This window comes from Carassius gibelio, chromosome A21 (assembly GCF_023724105.1).
Source record: "Carassius gibelio isolate Cgi1373 ecotype wild population from Czech Republic chromosome A21, carGib1.2-hapl.c, whole genome shotgun sequence".
NCBI classification, from domain to species: Eukaryota; Metazoa; Chordata; class Actinopteri; order Cypriniformes; family Cyprinidae; genus Carassius; species Carassius gibelio.
This window is the reverse complement of record NC_068391.1, coordinates 8,479,621-8,498,465: the sequence shown is the minus strand read 5'-3', so window position 1 is coordinate 8,498,465 and position 18,845 is coordinate 8,479,621. Positions and strand designations below refer to the sequence as shown.

Sequence of the window (18,845 nt, the reverse complement as noted above, 5' to 3'; positions counted from 1 at the left end):
TATGGAGTCCATTATTACATGTGATCTGGCAGTGCAATGGTGGCTATTTTCTCTGAACTGCACATTCAACATGCAAGTTCTGATATTCAGTCAAATAAAGCCACTCAAAACAGACATGCACAACACAGAAGCCTGAGGTTTCCCAACAAAAGCAGAGGCAGAAACAAAAACTGCCCCAAAAAAAGGTGTTTTTGAATATTTTGGAATAAAATGCAAACGCTAAAGTGCACTATTAAATAAATATTTAGCATATCAGCAAGTATAACAATGGGGAAAATACTTGTGTGATCGTTTATATAAAAGTCAACATTTACTAGAAAAAGAAAAGACTGCAACATATTTCTAATGGCAAGAGTGTTTTCATTCGAGTCATTTATGCCAACATCCATGTTCAGTTCCTGAGCAAGTCAGAACACAGTGTACGGACCATTCTAATAAAAACTAATGCTGTATTCATTTCATTCGGAGACAAGATTGGGCAAAGAAAACAATCACACACGTAATTTACCAAGTCTTTACAATATATTATAGATTTCTTAAAAACAGCATATATTGCATTGGAATAGAAGAGTGGAATGCATTCAAGCTAATATGGGCATGTGTTAATGCAGCTATAAACAGCCACAGTAGTCGTAGTGGGATTTTAGCAGATTTACATGTTAGCAGGGTTGGTCCATTGTCAGAAAACTTGAGGCTTTGGGATAGTCGTAAAAAAAAAGGAGTGGAGAAATGTGTAGCGACAATGTCAGTAAGACTAACTTTAAGGGAATGTTTATGATTGTTAGAAAAAAAACAGTTCCACACCAAGCATAGTCAAGCACATGCATCCATTTTAGCAAGCAAAAATTAGTATGATGCAATGGACAACTAAATGATAGAAAGCTCGAAAAATTTTTTTTTTTTTTTTACTTTTAACAGTTTGGGTTTGTGCTGCATGTGTACAAATATACAGGCCACTACCAGACTGGCTGGTGAGGACCAAACAGGAAGCCCCTCCCAGCTGTCAATCTTGTGATCATTTACGTGACTAAATCTCTTTACATTAAGTCCATTTATTCAAGTATATTTGCTCCTAAGACTTGCCGTGCTGCATTACAGGAACAGACCAGCTTGTAAAATGAAGACACGCATTTGAATTCAAATGGTTCATGAGTGTATTTTCTTAAAAGTAGAAAAAAAAAAGATAGCATGAAACATTTTGGTTTTGCAGTGTAAAATTCATGTTTTGAATGCAACACCTAAACCTTTGTTGGTAAAATGTTCTACTCCTTTGTCTCGGACCTTAACCCACCAAACATTTACAGCTTTTATCCACCCCCCCCCCCCATCCCCAAAAACACCTAAATTAATGCAACTTCATTCAATTAAAAAAATACAGTGAAAAAGAAAGAACTTAAAACAGATTTGTTAGGGCCAAAGGTATCGGAGTCGTTTATCTGCTAAGTGGGGGGGGGGGGGGCAACCAGAGAGAGTCTAATCCGACAGTCCTGAGGTAGCTGTACTCTGCCTAGAGCAGAAAAACTGGCTTTACTAATCAAAAGTGTCAGGTAATAGTGGAACCACAATGTATACCCATACATATGGAAGTTATTACACATAGTAAAAGACACACAGGTACAAATCATAAGTGAAAAACCACACAAAATGCATGCAAAATACAGAACATGCAGCTTTCATCTAAGGATTTGACCGTGAAGCATTCAAACATTCAGTCCCACACTCTCTTCCTCATGCTGCTTTGAAACACCATGCTTGTCTATTGGCTCTGAGTGATGTTCAAACCGAAGACATAAAGGTAAACATTAGTTAACAGTTCTGTCTTGTTCTCCCTCTCTTTTTTTTTCTACCCTACCCACTCTGCTCTCTGTTAGCAAATTGAACAAATAATAACAACTGAACAACTGCATCAAATAGTGTTAAATGTCTATACATAAGCACTTTTTCCATTTAGCCATTTGAACATGATTTGGGGCAAAATCTAATTGGATTCATAAGTGATACTAGTTTGAAATGAGACATGACACACATGATTAATTAAAATGCAATAACAAAAAGAAACCAACAAGAAGTCCAAAAAGATTATTAATGGCCACTAATACTTGAAGACTTCAGGTCTGTATGGTCTCCTCAATCCCCAACAGACAGTTAAAAAAAAAGGTTATATTTCTAGATCATGGTTATTTTTGTGTTATTCCGGTCCTTCTCGTACACAATTTCTGTAGCGGAGGCACACTTTAAACGCACAGCCATACAAACAGACACGCGTGCACACTAGCTTCACACATCTGTGCTCATTTAAGTCAAGACCAGAACATTTTGGCCAAGTTAGTGTCAGTGCTGTAGATCCACAGCACCAAGGGGAGTGAGAGAGCCACGAAGGGCCAGGAAATGCCCTCTGTGCAGGTGCTGAGAGAGCAGGCCATGCTCTTGGGACCGTCCAGGTCTTTGGGCTTGTCCAGGTAGTGTCTGGCCACAAACTTGAGCACTTCGTCCAGCAAGATGACTGGCAGGGAAAACTTCAACACCATAAGCCACTGGGTCACATTCAGTGGGGTGATCTGGAAGATCATCTGTAGAGAAGATGCAGTGTAAGGAATAAATGGAAAAGTTACTAAACTAAGATTCATTGCAAAACAATATGAATATATTTTTCAATACAACTGTAAAAAGATAAAAAATTGGAATTTAAAATAATCGCAAAAAAAAAAAAAAACTAAATAAAAGAACAAATACATAGAAACTGATCATCTTATTGATTAAAACTGATCTTACCGGCAGGGGTTCCACATAAAGGATAAGGAAGTGGAGGGACATTGAGAGGCAGATGGCCCCTAGCAGCCACACGTTCTCCCAGGGGGGCATGCGAAGCAGAGACTGGTTCTCAGAAACACTACAACAAGATTACATTGTGAAACTAAGAGACCGTTTGCATATTTTTATTATCCAACACTTATGCCATTCACATCTGGTATTAAAATCCATTTCAGCTCCTATACAAGACAAGACCACCTGAACCAATCTGACTTGCATTGCAGCCTGGAATTAAACCATACTACGCTGGTTTCGTCTGGCCAGAGGATAACTCTTATTTTTTTATTTTTTTATTTAATGTTTATTTGACAGGGACAAACACATAGAACATTGCTTTAAAAGTAATGCGTGTCCTCTAAAAAACATTATTCATTGAATCTTTTATTGTAACAAATGTTTGTCAAATTTGATCAAATTAAACTAACAAAACTGTCAAATATTATCCTTCATCCTTAAAGGGGGGGTGAAATGCTCGTTTTCACTCAATATCCTGTTAATCTTGAGTACATATAGAGTAGTACTGCATCCTTCATAACTCCAAAAAGTCTTTAGTTTTATTATATTCATAAGAGAAAGATAGTCTGTACCGATTTTTCCCGGAAAAACACGACCGGCTGGAGGCGTGATGTGTGGGCGGAGCTAAAGAATCACGAGCGCGAATAGGCTTTTGCGTTGAGAGCATGTGGAAGCTGTGACATTACCGTGAGGGAAAACCCATCATCCAAAACAAACCATAGTTTACAGTCAGATTCAGCCGTTTATTTATGATCCAGAAGCTGAAACTGAACGAAAGCAGCAGCAGCAACGACTCGCTCCGAACGGGGCTCGAACCAGGGTCTCTGGCATGGGAGGCGGACGCACTAACAAGGAGGCAGAGATATTTGAAGCAGTTTTACTCACCGCCTGCGGTTCCAACCACTGATCTATAATATAGATATCTATATAATAGAATAGTTATATATATATAGATCAGTGGTTCCAACACACGATCGTGACCCTTTTTCCTTGGGATTGCATCATCCTTAAGAAATAAATGATACGCAAATCAGTCGTCAAACTTGGCCTTGTGAACAAGCATCTTCGAAATGCAGGGATAAAACAAAAACACTTGCACAACTCCGTTGATGCTCTGTAAAAATAAACTCCATCCACTGGTCCCTTAATGCTGTTTTTTTTTGGTAATCTGTGCAGGGTTGTCTTGCCCTGGCAACCAAAAACACACTTCTTTTGTGACTTTTCGCGACGCTCTCACTCTCTGATCAGTGAATGTCTGTGCTCTCAGTGCTCTTCTATACGGGAGCGCGCGCTCTTCCGGCAGAAGTGCCTTAGGACCCATATAAGGAAATTCCGCTCCATCTAACGTCACACAGAGCCATACTCGAAAAAAACTTTCCGAAACTTGGGACAAACCGGAAGGAGTATTTTGGGAACAAAAATACTCCTTCAAACGTACAACTTAAATTTTGAAACTTTGTTAAAGAGTTGGATTCCCATGCTAAACATGGACAGTGTAAAAAACTCAGTATGCATGAAATAGCATTTCACCCCCCCTTTAAATTATTTGATACACATGTATCAGATAATAGATTACTTACTAATTATAACATTTAAAAAAGCGTTTTCTGTAAAGCTGCTTTAAAATAATATAATTTGAAAAGCGCTATATAAATGAACAAAGTGTTTTATCAATATTGTTTATGGAAAAAAAAAAGTAATTTATGCGGTCACAAAAAAAAAAAACTCACAAATCTCACAAAATCTGACCACATTGTTACAAAAGTTACTTCCAGGTGTATACAGCTTTGTTTCACTTTTTGTGATCGGATAGATCTTAAAAGCAGATATAAATGGGGTGTTAATTTATATTTAATTTAGTTCCTATTTTGCAGTGCATTACTGATACTGACCTGTTGAGGGCGTTGCACATCTCAATGGTGACTAGTACAGACAGAGCCATGGTCATGGGATAGGGAGACTCAAACACTTCACAGTTCAGCCCCTCAAACTCAGGGTTGTCTGGTGCACACTGAAGGAAGTGACTCTGGGGATAAAAAAAACAATTTAGAAGTGAATGCAAACATTAGAATGCATTTGTTTGAGATCGTAAAAAAATCTAAGGGGAGTTTCTAACCAGATGATAGACAGTGACTCTGGGTCCGTCTTCAGCAGCAATGAACCACCATGCAGCAGCTCCTACAGTAGCAGCACCCACATAACCTACAGGGTGACATGGAGAACAATGTGTTCATTCTCACTTTCTTTAACCAAAAAAAACACTAAAGTAAAAAGGTAAATAAAAAAAATGAAAGCTAAATAAAAATAAATTAATAAATAAAGGTGGTGCACTCACAGCCAATGGCCAGGTATCTGAAGAAGAGCCATCCAGAGATGAGGGGTTCTCTGGCATTGCGAGGGGGTTTGCTCATGATGTCCAGGTCAGGTGGATTGAAGCCCAGCGCGGTCGCAGGCAGACCGTCTGTCACCAGATTCACCCACAGAAGCTGAACTGGAATCAGAGCCTCGGGAAAACCCAGAGCCGCCGTCAAGAAAATACTGCCAGAGAGAACACGCATTTTGTGATTAGATAACAACTGGAAATATCTCAAAAAGACCTTGGCAGCGTTATGAGTTTGCTCAAGGCATAAATTTCACTGTTGTCATTTATATAGTATGACTTTTAGAATGGAGACTAAATTGAGCCATCCTGGTGCATTTTATATAATAACCACTCTGGTATGTAACAACCAGGATCTTCTCATTGAAAACCCTGTTTAACACAGAAGAACACTAAATGCAGCCTTGAGGTACAAAAGAAACTAATTTCAAAAACATTTATAAAAATCTCACCTCATGATTTGTAACAATAGTGTAAATATATCAGATTACGTCTACAAGTAAAATGGATTTAAAGACCAATTTTATATGAGAGTCGAGAGTTTAGTGTGGACGTGCCAATGAAATCACAGAACACGTTTCTGAAATGTTAGCAAAAGGTTAAGATCCTTACCAGACCACCTCGCCAACATTTGAGGAAATGAGGTAGCGGATGAATTGTTTCATGTTGTTGTAAATGGCTCGACCCTCTTCCACAGCGGCCACAATGGTGGAAAAGTTATCATCAGCAAGGACCATCTCAGAGGCAGTCTTAGCCACGGCTGTGCCGGACCCCATAGCAATGCCAATTTCAGACTTTTTCAGAGCAGGTGCATCATTCACACCATCTCCAGTCTGCGGGAATGAACACAGGGTGGCAGAGAATGAATCTAACAGCATCAACAAACTAGAAGAATATAGCAGTCATTTAATATAGAATTAACATTTTATACAATTATACACTACTGTTGAAAAGTTTAATTATTTTATGAATTTTTATAGCAAGTAGACATTAAATTGATCAAGTCAAACTAAAGACATGTATAATGTTAAGTTATAAATTAACGATAAAAATAATTATAAATTTAGAAGATTTTTATTATTTCAACTAAATATCACTTAACTTTCTATTGATTAAAGAAGTCTAAAAGAAAATTATGACTGTTAGCAGCACAACTGTTTTTAAAATTGATAAGAAGGTTTCTTGTGCACCAAATCAGCATATTAGAATGATTTCTGAAGGATCATGTGACACTGAAGACTGGAGTAATGATGCACAAAACTCAGCTTTCCATCAAAGGAATAAATAATATAATAATAATTTGAAAATATATTAAAATATAAATTTTTAACTGGAATATTTACTTTTTTTTTTTATCAAATACATGCTTTGGAGAATGCAAAACATTTGTAAAAACATTCAAAAATCCTTAGTAGGCTACATATAAAATCATTCCAGGAGTACATGTTATGATTTCACTGGATTCTCGTTTACCATGGCAGTGATCTCATCGTAGGACTGCAGATACTCCACAATCTTGGATTTGTGAGATGGCTCGACACGGGCAAAGCAACGGGCAGAGAGCACCGCCTCGCGCTGGGTCACAGCAGACAGATCGTCAAACTCTCGACCAGTGTAGGCCATACTCGACACATCGTCATCGTCTCCAAAGATTCCAATGCGCCTGCAGATGGCGACGGCCGTGCCCTTGTTGTCGCCGGTAATCATGATGACTCGGATGCCTGCTTGACGACACAGTTTGATGGAAGCTGCCACCTCAGCTCTGGGTGGATCTAGCATGCCCACACATCCCACGAAGGTAAGGTCCGTCTAAAAGAATAAACAGACTATTAATAAATATTTATAATGAATTACTTCGAAATTAGCCTTGTTATGGCAATGCCCTTCTCACCTCATACTCAATGAATTTGTTTGAGTCCTCCAGTGCCATACTCTCTTTACTCAATGGGTTGTCGCGGGTGGCCAGAGCCAGACAGCGCAGTGTGTCACGTCCTGTGCCATACTCTCGGATCACAGACAAGATCTTCTCTTTCATGGCTGCTGTCAGTGAAACCTTATTCCCTCCTACACGAATGTGTGTGCATCTGTCAATCACTCCCTCTGGAGCACCCTGCAAATATCGGAGTTTAAGGAAGCTGCAGGCACTTTGTTGTACCGCATCACATTTCAAACATAAAGCAGTACTGCGTGGAACTGATAAATGAAACACTGGAGTGCTAAAGTCTTCCTTGAAAAGTGTGATGCTACCTTAACAAACATCTTGCCAATGGAGGAGTGAGCTTTGTTGGGAGTGCAATAGACTGACATGGACTTCCTGTCTCGAGAGAACTCCAGAGTGAATTCCTTCTTCATCAGCTGCTTGATAACCTGAGATCCAACAAATTAATCAGATATGAGAGCTTCCATTACATTAAACACTAGAAATCATAATGAATAAATGTTGGAAATAAATGTGGCCTTCAACCACCACATAAACCACTAGGGTTGCAACCAACTCAAATTCTGCGGTTGGAAATGTCTGACCTACCGAGTTGCAAGCGTTCGCCCTCTCAACTTTGGAAAGGCCCTTCAGTTGTGTGTCAAACACATTCATTTTCTCCACCAGGCATGTGAGGGCAGTCTCTGTGGCTTCACCCACCTTCTCGTACACACCTTTGGCCTGACATAGAAAGAAACACTTTAGAAACATTTTCAAAACATGCAAGCACTATATACTGCTATTAATAGGATTAATTCCATTAAAACCAAATATTTAATTATATGATTAGTACAAAAAGATTCTATAAAATATTTAACAAAATTCATGTGGACAATAAAATTTTAAAAACTAAATCAAGTGATCACAAGATTACAACGCGCTGCATGAAAATAGACCTTTGAGAATTGTTAACAGGATTAATACATTAATAGTGACCACTGGTTGACAGAAAATGTAAATTAACAATAATGGCCAATACTAGCTGTTACTATATTGTGCATTTCAGCTGAACTGGGACACTGCATTTACCAGAACATTTTAAATTACAAACCTCATTGTAATCCAGAGACGAGTCATTGCACAGAGCACAGATAGTGGCCAGTTCAACCAGAGCATCATACTGGGAGCATTTTACTGGTTTACCCTCACTAAACCTGGAGCAAGAGAGAGGAAAGAGGATGATCAACAGAGGTGTCTCATGCAGTTTGAGATGTCAGTGCGCACGTTGGCCAGCAAACTCACACTTGTCCATCAGGGGCATATGTGGAGCCAGTAATGGAAAACTCTTTGAGAGAGCAACTGCTTCCATTTGCCTGATCAACAATGAACATCTGCAACAACAACAAAAATATGAATCAAACAAATTGTCCACCAGCAGGTGGCAGAACAATCCGCTACAGAACATGTCTGATGTTTGACAGCATTTCATGAAAACATCACTACTCCATCTGACCTGGATATACAAGGAATGTAAACACTTTATGACGCTCACTTAACCTAAGTTCAAAGGGGCTTTAAAACCCCTCCAAAATTCCTGAAACAAGCAAATGAGCATTAAGGATTTTTTAAGCATAGAAGACAATCAGAGCCCCCAGATTTGTCAAGAAAGAGAAGAGAATAAAAGAGATGAGAGCGAGTGGGATGATAAAGTGGAACAGCGTTCCTGCTGTAGTGCTAAAACCCAGTGGACACCAGTTGAAAAGATGGAGACAGACGCGTGTGTTGGGAAGAGAGAGCGAGACAGGCTTTAATCTCGAAGGCGCTGGGCAGTGCGAAAAAACAAGGCATGATTAGAAAATTAACTCAAACATAAACTGATATAAGCTGTAGCAAGAAATTGAAAAACATGATAGAAAAATGAAATCAACTAGTTAACATTTCTTGTGAGGTGCTTGGTTGGCAAAACATGCTGATATGATGCTTAAATGTTGTGTTTATCATGACTTTGGCATGTGGTTTTTAGCATGTTTCCATGCACTTAAAAAAAAAAAAAGAAGTAAATTTTCTTGATATTTACATGACCTATGCACTCATTTGAGGAAAGATAATTTCACTAGAAAAGAACGAGTCACTAATGAATCATTCAAACCATTTTGAAACCAGAACAGGTTTTAATGATTCACTGAAAGGAACACTGAAAGGAACAGACTCAAAAGAACAGTTCACTAACAAATCAAACATTTCTGTGGCTTTTAACCACATTTTACATTCTACCAAGGCCGATGTATCGGCCAATACTTTGCATTATTAATTTTATTATTATTATTATTATTAATATTATTATTATTATTGTCCAAAATCTTTCTGCTTGGCTGAACTAGAACTGTAATTCTGACAGTACTGAAATCGTGCACGGTTCCTTACAGTGTTTACTTTTTTATATATATATATATTTATTTCCATCTAAAGTCAAAATGTATGTTTAATTTTCAATTCTTTAGTTTTTTGTAAAATAAACTAATTTCTTTGCAGCATGTGTTATCTTTCAAATTAAATGTATGTTGTATATATCAGCCACCTCGCTCTCAACATTAATTAAAAAAAAAAAAAAAAAAAAAAAAAAAAACCGGTCGACCAGTACATATGATCTCTTAGAAAAGCAATGGCACCTCAGTAAGATGCAAGATTAGAAGTATCATGTGTCTGCAGGGGAAAACGGTGTAAGGACAACTTGCATGTTTAATACAAGTACAAGTTTAATACTTAGGGTTAACAAGATTACATTCCCCTCTGTTGAAACGCTGCTAATTTTAGAAACACCCTTTCCCATATAGGCAAACGGGACATTTAGGGGAAAAATTATCTTGGTTTAGCCACATCCTGAGCATTTATATAATAAATCAAGCATTATATTATTTGAAATCATCTCTATTAAAAATAAAAACAAGCCTGGTATTAACATCAACCTCTATACAGGCAGAAAACAGATTGAAATCAGCATCCTATACCTTCTGCTGTGGATCACAGACAGATCTCACACACACAAGGTCAGTTACGCAACACTACTGCAAGTTACTGAATACCGCATACTAATCAGCTCTCACAGTAAAGGTGGGAAAGAAGAAAGAGAGAAGAACTGAAAGTTGGGAGGAGAAAAAAGAAATAAACCATGTTGTCCTTTGAAACGAATCCTGTCAAAGAGGAAAACAACATTAAAGGAAATCCATGTGCAACCTGGGGTGGTCCAACACAAGGTCACGAGGAGCGTAAAGATGAAGCTAAATTAATCATGCCAATATCAAAAATGCAGTTGAACAGTTTTCCCACAACTTTAGTTTGAAGCCAGTGTAAGATTAATGCTAAATCACGTTTCTTTCTTTTTTTTTTATTCAGCCAATTGTCTGCAGTAATATTGCTCTTGGTTCTTGGCTGAACCCCAGCCTGCAAATTTCTAAACAACAACAGACTCACTGTTGCCAAGCGTTGAAATTATGGGCTAAACAGAATAGTAATAGCTAGGGGTTGTAAGTAATTTTTTCCTCTTTGATGAGCCCCGAAGCGGCTCATCAAAGTTCACTTCCATTGGCTACAATATTCCCAGCATTCTCACCCTGCAAACGGACATCTGGTTGGTGGTCAGGGTGCCGGTCTTGTCTGAGCAGATGACGGAGGTGCACCCGAGGGTCTCCACTGAGGGCAGAGAGCGTACGATGGCGTTCTTCTTAGCCATGCGACGGGTCCCCAGAGCAAGGCAGGTGGTGATGACGGCAGGCAGGCCTTCGGGGATGGCGGCCACAGCCAATGCGACAGCGATCTTGAAGTAGTACACAGCCCCACGGATCCACGAGCCACCGTGAACGGGATCGTTGAAGTGTCCGATGTTGATGATCCACACGGCGATGCAGATGAGTGAGATCACCTTAGACAGCTGCTGGCCGAACTCATCCAGTTTCTGCTGCAGCGGCGTGCGCTCCTGCTCCGTGGATACCATCTCATCACGGATTTTGCCGATCTCGGTGTGCACACCCGTCGCGATCACTACACCCACTGCTTTGCCTGCAGCAATGTTGGTACCCTGTTAACATGAAGTCAAGGGTGAGTTTTCTAAAGCTATAAATTATAACCATATTCAATATAAGCAATCTTATATCTAATTTCTACTAAATGTTTTCTAGAAACAAAAGTAGTCCTGAACCATGCAAACAAAAATGCACAATATATTAGTTTTTTAATTGGAATCAGCCAATATTGGATATTTCACAGCTTGTTTGCTTTATATTTACATTTAGATTATCCAAAAGAAACTTTTGAACACTACTGTACTTGAAGTTGAGGAGAAAAAAAAATCTAACACTAAATATAAGCACAACTAATAATAAGTTCTGCATTATCAGGTACCACAAATAATAAGATGACAGCAGTCATCAGAGGCCTGACTTACAGAGAAGAGCATGTTCTTCTTGTCCTGGTTCACAGCTCGAGGGTCAGGGACAGGGTCTGTGTGCTTGATTACTGACACAGATTCTCCTGTGAAGATACAGATAAGTTAGTGAAATCAAAACTCTGACACTACTTGTCTGCTTTCTAAGCTTATAGTAATACATGTAGATACATTTAGTTCATCAGTCGGGTGCCAAAATTAAAGTCCTTGATGGGCATTTGCGTAATTGATTAAACGGTTCAGTACTGGTCAGGAGGGCAAAGAATCCCAACAAAAAAAGACAGACGTGGAGAAGACGAACAGACCGTTACCAATTAAGGCAGTGATGCTAGACCTGCCTCCTACAAGAGCACTTCCTTTCAGTCTTTCCCCATTAACTGAAGACTGCAGAGACTGAGCACAGCTGATCTCCCTTTAAAATAAGCACTGAATCTTCTCAGAAAAAAAGGCTATATTTTTCCACCTCATATAAACTACAGAATTGACTTTATAAGGTGGCGTACTGTGGCAATGTTTCCTGCACCGCTGTTCAATGGAACAGAAATTCGATTTAAACACAGTTTTGTGATGAGATAAAACGATATTGTAGAATTATACAAATATAAAAAATAGACTAAATATCTCTGCTGCCTTCCATGAACAGACCATTTTGAAGGCTGCAAAAAATAATAATTTATTTTATGCTACATGGAATTTGTTGAATCGATAAAACACTGCAGTGTCCTAAGTAATTTCACCTGTGTGATAGTTAAAAAGTCAACTTGAATTAGTAAAGCCATTGTTCTCACCTGTTAGAATGGACTGGTCCACCCTCAGCGTCGTTGACTTGATTGAAGTCAAGCGAATGTCAGCAGGAACTTTGTCACCCACTAAAGGGAAACGAAAACATGCTGTTAGATAGAGATAAATCCAGTGCTTGAAGCCAACAAAAATAACACCATCATGCCGTTCCAAATTTATAAGAGCATATCAAACCCCAATAAGAGCCAAAACACTTTAGAAGAAAGGTAAAGGTGCCCCTACAAAGCAAAGGTGCTACTACACTTTCAAATGAAAGGCACAGTGTCAAGTCGAAACCATGAACCACCAAGAAAGCAACTCCTCAAGTCTCAATCTCAAGTATCGGATTTACACCTAATGGCTTGGCAATTGACGATAATGGATTGTGCTTTCAAAGGATGAAATGAAGGCCAAAAATCCATCACTCATCTAAAAAGAAAACATTACAAACCATGTTATCATGGGGTGTGGTTGGGTCAAGTTTTATTCCCCCAAAAAACCTTTTAAGGTGCACTTCCTAAGTTCTCAAGCAAGCTTTACCAAACAAAATATCACAAGAATTACGGCAATCCTTCATCTCATCCAGTCACATAGTAGGACAATCTCAGCATCTACAGATTTTGTTGTGAATCTGCAGATCAACAGAGAAATTTTATTTGGCGCACACACTAGAGAAAAGCCTCCAACAACGTTTTTCTGGACAAGACCTACACTGAAGAGGTTAATGAACAGTGTCAAAAGCTTTGAAACTTTCTTGTTTTACTTGGACAAAAATAGACTCCACTTCACTCTTTCCACAAACAGAGGGGGGGTTTAGTAATTGCTACTAGGAAAAGAGCAAATGTAAATACCTTAATCTTTTCCAAACAAATCTCTTAATGACTTAGGTGACTGATACTTGAGCTGGCTAAAATACTTGACGTTTATTAGTAATTTGAGATGGCGTCTGTTTGAACTTGCTGCTTGACATGTAAATCGAGTTTATTAAAGGGCAGGCAATGACGAAGCATCCTTTCACAAGATGTTCTAGGTGAAAAGAATGTTAAATAATATGGTCCTGGAAGCTTTGCCTTTTCTGGACTAAGGTTTCACCAACATCCAAGTGACGGGTGGCATGATGGGTGGTATCAGACCAACAACTAACAGGTCCAAAAATGGAAAAGCTATTTTGATATGAACTATGGTGCACAGTCAAGCTAACACTCAATGTAAAACGATTTAGTTTGAGATTAAACTATTTGTCCATAGAACGTAGAGGGCTTTAAAATACTTACAAACTATATATATAGTTGACATAAACAGCACATTTTGTGCAATAAATTAGATCTATTGCCACTGAACATGCTTTAATAGATTTATTAACCACACACTTAGACAGTGAAGTGCACTCAGTGCTGCTCTAAGAGAACTCCGGATTTCAAAAATAACGTTTCTATGATCCCATTTATAAAAATACACATTTAAAATGCCCCTAAACTAAACCAAAGAATGTGGAACATAATCCCGATATATACCTCAAGTTAGAAAAAGGTCATGTAACAAGGTAACCTACTTAAGTTAGACAAGGAGAGAAAGTCTTATAAGAATAGATTGTAGAAAAATCTTTTTGGGACTGTTTAATGTTATTTTAATGACACTAGTTAATGGCAATGAGTTAGAAAGTAAAAAAAAAAATAATAATTGCACAAGCCTCAGGCATTTTAATTAAAAGAATGCTCAAAAACATTGTCAAAGGCCTGCTATACTATGAAGCTTAGAGTTTTCTTATTGATCCCTAGGTGATTTAATCTAACGGTGCTCAGATAGACAAATACCAACCCAAAACACACACACAAAAAAAATAAAAAAAATAAAATAAAAAAAAAAGGTCACTAATCACTGAATCAAAACAACCAAGATAAAAAGCTAACAGAGCAAGTGGTTGTATCATTTTTGCTGCTAATGAAAGGTTGGAAACAAACTGTCAAACGCTCCTCAATGACTTAAAAAAACCCTTCAACTACTTCCTCTTCCTGAGAAACAGCATATCCTCATTTAAGTCGTGATAATGCTTGCAGCATGTGGTTTTAACTCCACGTGTGGTTTTAACTACAAAAAAAATTTGTGCCAAAGATATTCTTCTTTGGATGATCAAGACAAAAGCGCCTGTACTGTGAAATACTTAAGCGAGCATACAACCCTAGTTGACATTAGCTCATATTTTTTTTAGAAAACCTAAGGGACATCTTGACCACTAACAAACATGTTAGTAAGCAAAGTTTAGGTGGGTCTAATCCCTTCTTCCAAGGGAGCATCAACAGCTCCTTGCATTGTCCCTGATTGCCTTTGGTTGGTTTGGACAAAGAACACTCCCTCCTAAGCAGTCTGAATTTGCTGGGGCTGCCATGGGAGCTTTTCTCGAGGGAACTGACAGTGAGAGGCCGTAAGTGCAGCGACGACCCGAGCACGTAAACACACAGGGCCGGATATGCTCCCTGTCATACAGACAACTTGTCCTCCAAAAGCCTGTTCCCACTGCCGCCAATGGGACTGAACCGATGCCTGCAGAGGACAGCAAGAGAGGACAAAGAGCAGAACACCTCCCCTTTAAACAAGAAAAAATGAGAGCGGCCATCTGGCTCACTGATTATTTATCTCGTCAAATCATGTCGACTCTTAACTGCACATCCTGTCTCCGTCCTTCATTCACGCTCTCACTTGCTTTCTACCGGGACAGGGTGGTTGTTTAGGCTACAGGCCTGCAGTTAGGTCGTGATGCAGAGTTTAATGCACAATGAAATGCCCCACCTGAGCGATTGCAGAGTAACCTTGATTTAGTACTTCTAAGAATGATTCCCATGAGTCAGAGCCATAACCATAGCAAAGGAAACTATCTTGGTTTATTAGCACAGAGGGCACAGTAAATTTAGAAGCTGGAAGACTTAGAGGAAAAAGTGTCACTGGGAGGAAGACAACATTAATTTGTGGACAGGAAGTCATACGATGCATGTAAAACCCAAAAAGCTTGTTTAGGCCGGTGACACACTGGATGCGTGGCGCAAGCGTCTCAGCCGCGTGGCGTGTCGGTTTTTAATTCGGCTCCCATGTTAACAGGTTAGAGCATACAGAATGCCTGCGTGAGACGCGCGTCTCAGGCGCGGCAAACGCTTGCTTGCTAGAAATAGAACCGACGCCTATTTTTACCGCGACACGCGCGCGTGTTGGAAGCTTTTCCAGGCAAAATATAATAGGAAAATGTGTTTAAATGTCATTTTGTACACAAATACATATGAATTCATGATATTTTGATATTTGAAAGTCTATAGGTTGACATAAATTCAGATATAAATGTAATAAAAAAATAAAACAATAATTATCGATTTTCAAATATTGCACCTGTCAAACATAATCTATTTCGCCGTAAATACTTTTGACGGTGTCCTTTATCAGGATGCGTAGGTGTAGGTGTGTAAAAAAAAGTATATATTGTTGTAATGAAGACATGAGCCTGGTCTGTCAACGGTCTCCCTCTACAGCAGCAGCGAGCCAGCGCCGCGTCAGGCACGCTTCTGGTGTGTAAAGACACAGAATCCGCCACGCTTCTGGGACGCTTCAGACACGCGGCGCTCACGCCACGCATCCAGTGTGTCACCGGCCTTACATTGGCTGCTTGTCACCTTCTTTCAGACGTGACTGACATTCACACTGCAGCGGTTAGCAAGTGTCAAAAGCAGTCAGCTAATATTTCTATAACTTTCTATTGCCCCTTTTTAAGGTCAACTGCTCAAGTGGCTTGCATTAGCACATTGTGCCGTACCATATTACTTTGGGGTCAACAGGGACTTGTCTACACTTGTCCCCACCCCCCAGAATCCTCCTGCGATAAGTCTCTAATGTCTTACTACACTGATGTCCCTAAAGGTGAGGCCTCGATTAAGAGAATAGTGACTGAATCAAAAAGAAAAAGTCATGTGACTGATTCTGTGGTTGAGATAATCAAATTTGAACGTGCAGTAAAAGAAAAATATATTTCATACATTTTTAGCTCTGACACAGAGCACTTTTAATGTTTCACGTTTGTTTAATTTTGTGTTTCAAGACAGTAGACCAAATTTGAGATGTAACAGAACAGAATTAGTGACAGAAACTTTCTTACTTTCTTCCATACTAATGCTGTGAGCTTATAAAATGCTTTATAATAATTAAACATGCAAGGATGAATCATTCATAGTAAGATCAATAAGATAATAGATAAGGTAAATGTCAATAGTTTACAAGTCTAGGATGGTTACGCAATGAGGTGTTTACACTGCAAAAATCTATTTCCCCATTTAAATTCCCCAAATTCTTGAAATAAGATAATTTTTTTGAAGAGTGTTACATAAGATAAGGATTGTTTCATAGATTGTAGTTTTCACACATGTATTTATGTCTTACAATACTAGTATATTTTGTCAACTTAAGTATAAAAACAAAAAAAAAAACACATTCAAGACAGGGCAGCCAGATCTGCGTAACAAAACTAACCCATAGCCCTATGAAAAGTAGCCCAAAACTAGCCAAATGACCAATTAAAGTAGCCACAAAAAAATAAAATAACCAAATATTTTACAGTCACTGTTACACATTACACTCAATGTTAATCAGCATAAAGTAGTAATCAAAAACGGTCTAGTTTCCAAAACCTTATTTTACAGTTTTAAGAAATATTTTCATTGGGAATCAAATAAAAGATATAGAATTAAAACTCATTAACACGTGTTTTTCACCACCAACTTCTGGAACTCACTAGTAAGACATGTTCTCAAAAAGACTGCATAATGGATGATGACTTTAAAACTTTCAAAATTCATTCAGTTCAGTATTAGCAGCAAAGCTCTGAAACAAAGAGCTTTCACTGCATTTTGGAAGAGGAGATACAAACAACTAAACGATCAATTTTCGCCGCTGGTCTGCAGATGACAGGATATGCCTCCAACAGATCAGATGCTTGGAATTTGATGCCTTTATGCTGCCTCATTTTACATGCTATCAGCCTGCAGATGTACAAAAGACGCCGATAATGACATGGAGATGTGGGCGGCTGCCATCTCCAACACAGGCCTTCCAGGTAATTCTTTCATGAGAGCAAAGTGAAACAAAAGCAGCTACATGGACTAGAGTTTATGACTCACCTTCTTAGGAGCCGAGGTAGGATATAAATATACAAGCAATCTCCTGCTACATCTTCACCTATTTAGCAGGATGATGCAGATTTCAAATGGGTAACGGAGCGATGGGGCAGGGCTTTAGTGCTGCTATGCTAGGAGTTAGAAGTTCTCAGATTGCTGGAGGATTTAAAGGGGGGGTGAAATGCTATTTCATGCATACTGAGTTTTTTACACTGTTAAAGAGTTGGATTCCCATGCTAAACATGGACAAAGTTGCAAAAATTAAGTTGTACGTTTGAAGGAGTATTTCTGTTTCAAAAATAGTCCTCCTGGTTTGTCACAAGTTTCGGAAAGTTTTTTTCGAGTATGGCTCTGTGTGACGTTAGATGGAGCGGAATTTCCTTATATGGGTCCTGAGGGCACTTCTGCCAGAAGAGCGCACGCTCCCGTATAGCAGAGCACTGAGAGCACAACAGACTTCACTGATCAGAGCGAGAGCGTCGCGAAATGTCACAAAAGAAGTGTGTTTTTGGTTGCCAGGGCAAGACAACCCTGTACAGATTACCAAAAGAGAAACAGCATTAAGGGACCATTGGATGGAGTTTATTTTTACAGAGCATCAACGGAGTTGTGCAAGTGTTTGTGTTTGTTCCCTGCATTTCGAAGATGCTTGTTTTACAAACAAGGTCCAGTTTGACGCCGGATTTGCACATCGTTTATTTCTTAAGGATAATACAGTCCCAACAAAAAAGGGTCACGATCGTGTGTTGGAACCGCAGGCGGTGAGTAAAACTGCTTAAAATATCTCTGTGTTGTTAACTTAGCTATCGGCGCATGAGCACATCAAGTAAACAACATGCGATGTTGTCATCAAACTGCACTTTCCACATGTACAGCTTCAAAAAAAAAAAAAAAAAAGACGACAAAGTGGAACTTAGTCATTTTCCAAAACCGCTAAGCAAATATATACAGTTTCAGTACATACCACATAGAGACGTTCTGCTGTAGTCGTTGCTGATGCTGCTCTTGTTAAATTTCAGCCTCTGGATCTGATTCTGGATCATAAATATACGCTGAATCTGACTGTTAGCCATGGTTTGTTTTGGATGATGGTTTTTTCCTCACGGTAATGTCACAGCTTCCAAATGCGCTCAACGCAAAAGCCTACTGGCGCTCGTGATTCTTTAGCTCCGCCCACACATCGCGCCTCCAGCCGGTCGTGTTTTTCCGGGAAAAATCGGTACAGACTATCTTTCTCTTATGAATATAATAAAACTAAAGACTTTTTGGAGTTATGAAGGATGCAGTACTACTCTATAGGTACTCAAGATTAACAGGATATTGAGTGAAAACGAGCATTTCACCCCCCCT

The 18,845-nt window shown here is 39.0% G+C and overlaps 1 protein-coding gene across 1 annotated transcript in view; it reads right to left on the bottom strand.

The window, feature by feature from the left end:
- Positions 1 to 1,130: 1,130 nt before the first annotated feature.
- The window catches only part of LOC127941595 (sarcoplasmic/endoplasmic reticulum calcium ATPase 2), a 30,459-nt gene continuing 12,744 nt past the window's right edge, over positions 1,131 to 18,845 (bottom strand). Inside the window, exons 6-20 of the mRNA XM_052536804.1 lie at positions 12,354 to 12,434; positions 11,566 to 11,651; positions 10,735 to 11,199; positions 8,427 to 8,515; positions 8,236 to 8,338; positions 7,734 to 7,865; positions 7,454 to 7,573; positions 7,098 to 7,316; positions 6,680 to 7,015; positions 5,819 to 6,039; positions 5,162 to 5,364; positions 4,943 to 5,028; positions 4,719 to 4,852; positions 2,773 to 2,890; positions 1,131 to 2,570 (exon numbers count right to left, since the gene is read on the bottom strand). Coding sequence (XP_052392764.1) covers positions 2,301 to 2,570; positions 2,773 to 2,890; positions 4,719 to 4,852; positions 4,943 to 5,028; positions 5,162 to 5,364; positions 5,819 to 6,039; positions 6,680 to 7,015; positions 7,098 to 7,316; positions 7,454 to 7,573; positions 7,734 to 7,865; positions 8,236 to 8,338; positions 8,427 to 8,515; positions 10,735 to 11,199; positions 11,566 to 11,651; positions 12,354 to 12,434 — 2,663 coding nt within the window. The 3' untranslated portion in view covers positions 1,131 to 2,300. The remainder of the gene's footprint in view (positions 2,571 to 2,772; positions 2,891 to 4,718; positions 4,853 to 4,942; positions 5,029 to 5,161; positions 5,365 to 5,818; positions 6,040 to 6,679; positions 7,016 to 7,097; positions 7,317 to 7,453; positions 7,574 to 7,733; positions 7,866 to 8,235; positions 8,339 to 8,426; positions 8,516 to 10,734; positions 11,200 to 11,565; positions 11,652 to 12,353; positions 12,435 to 18,845) is intronic.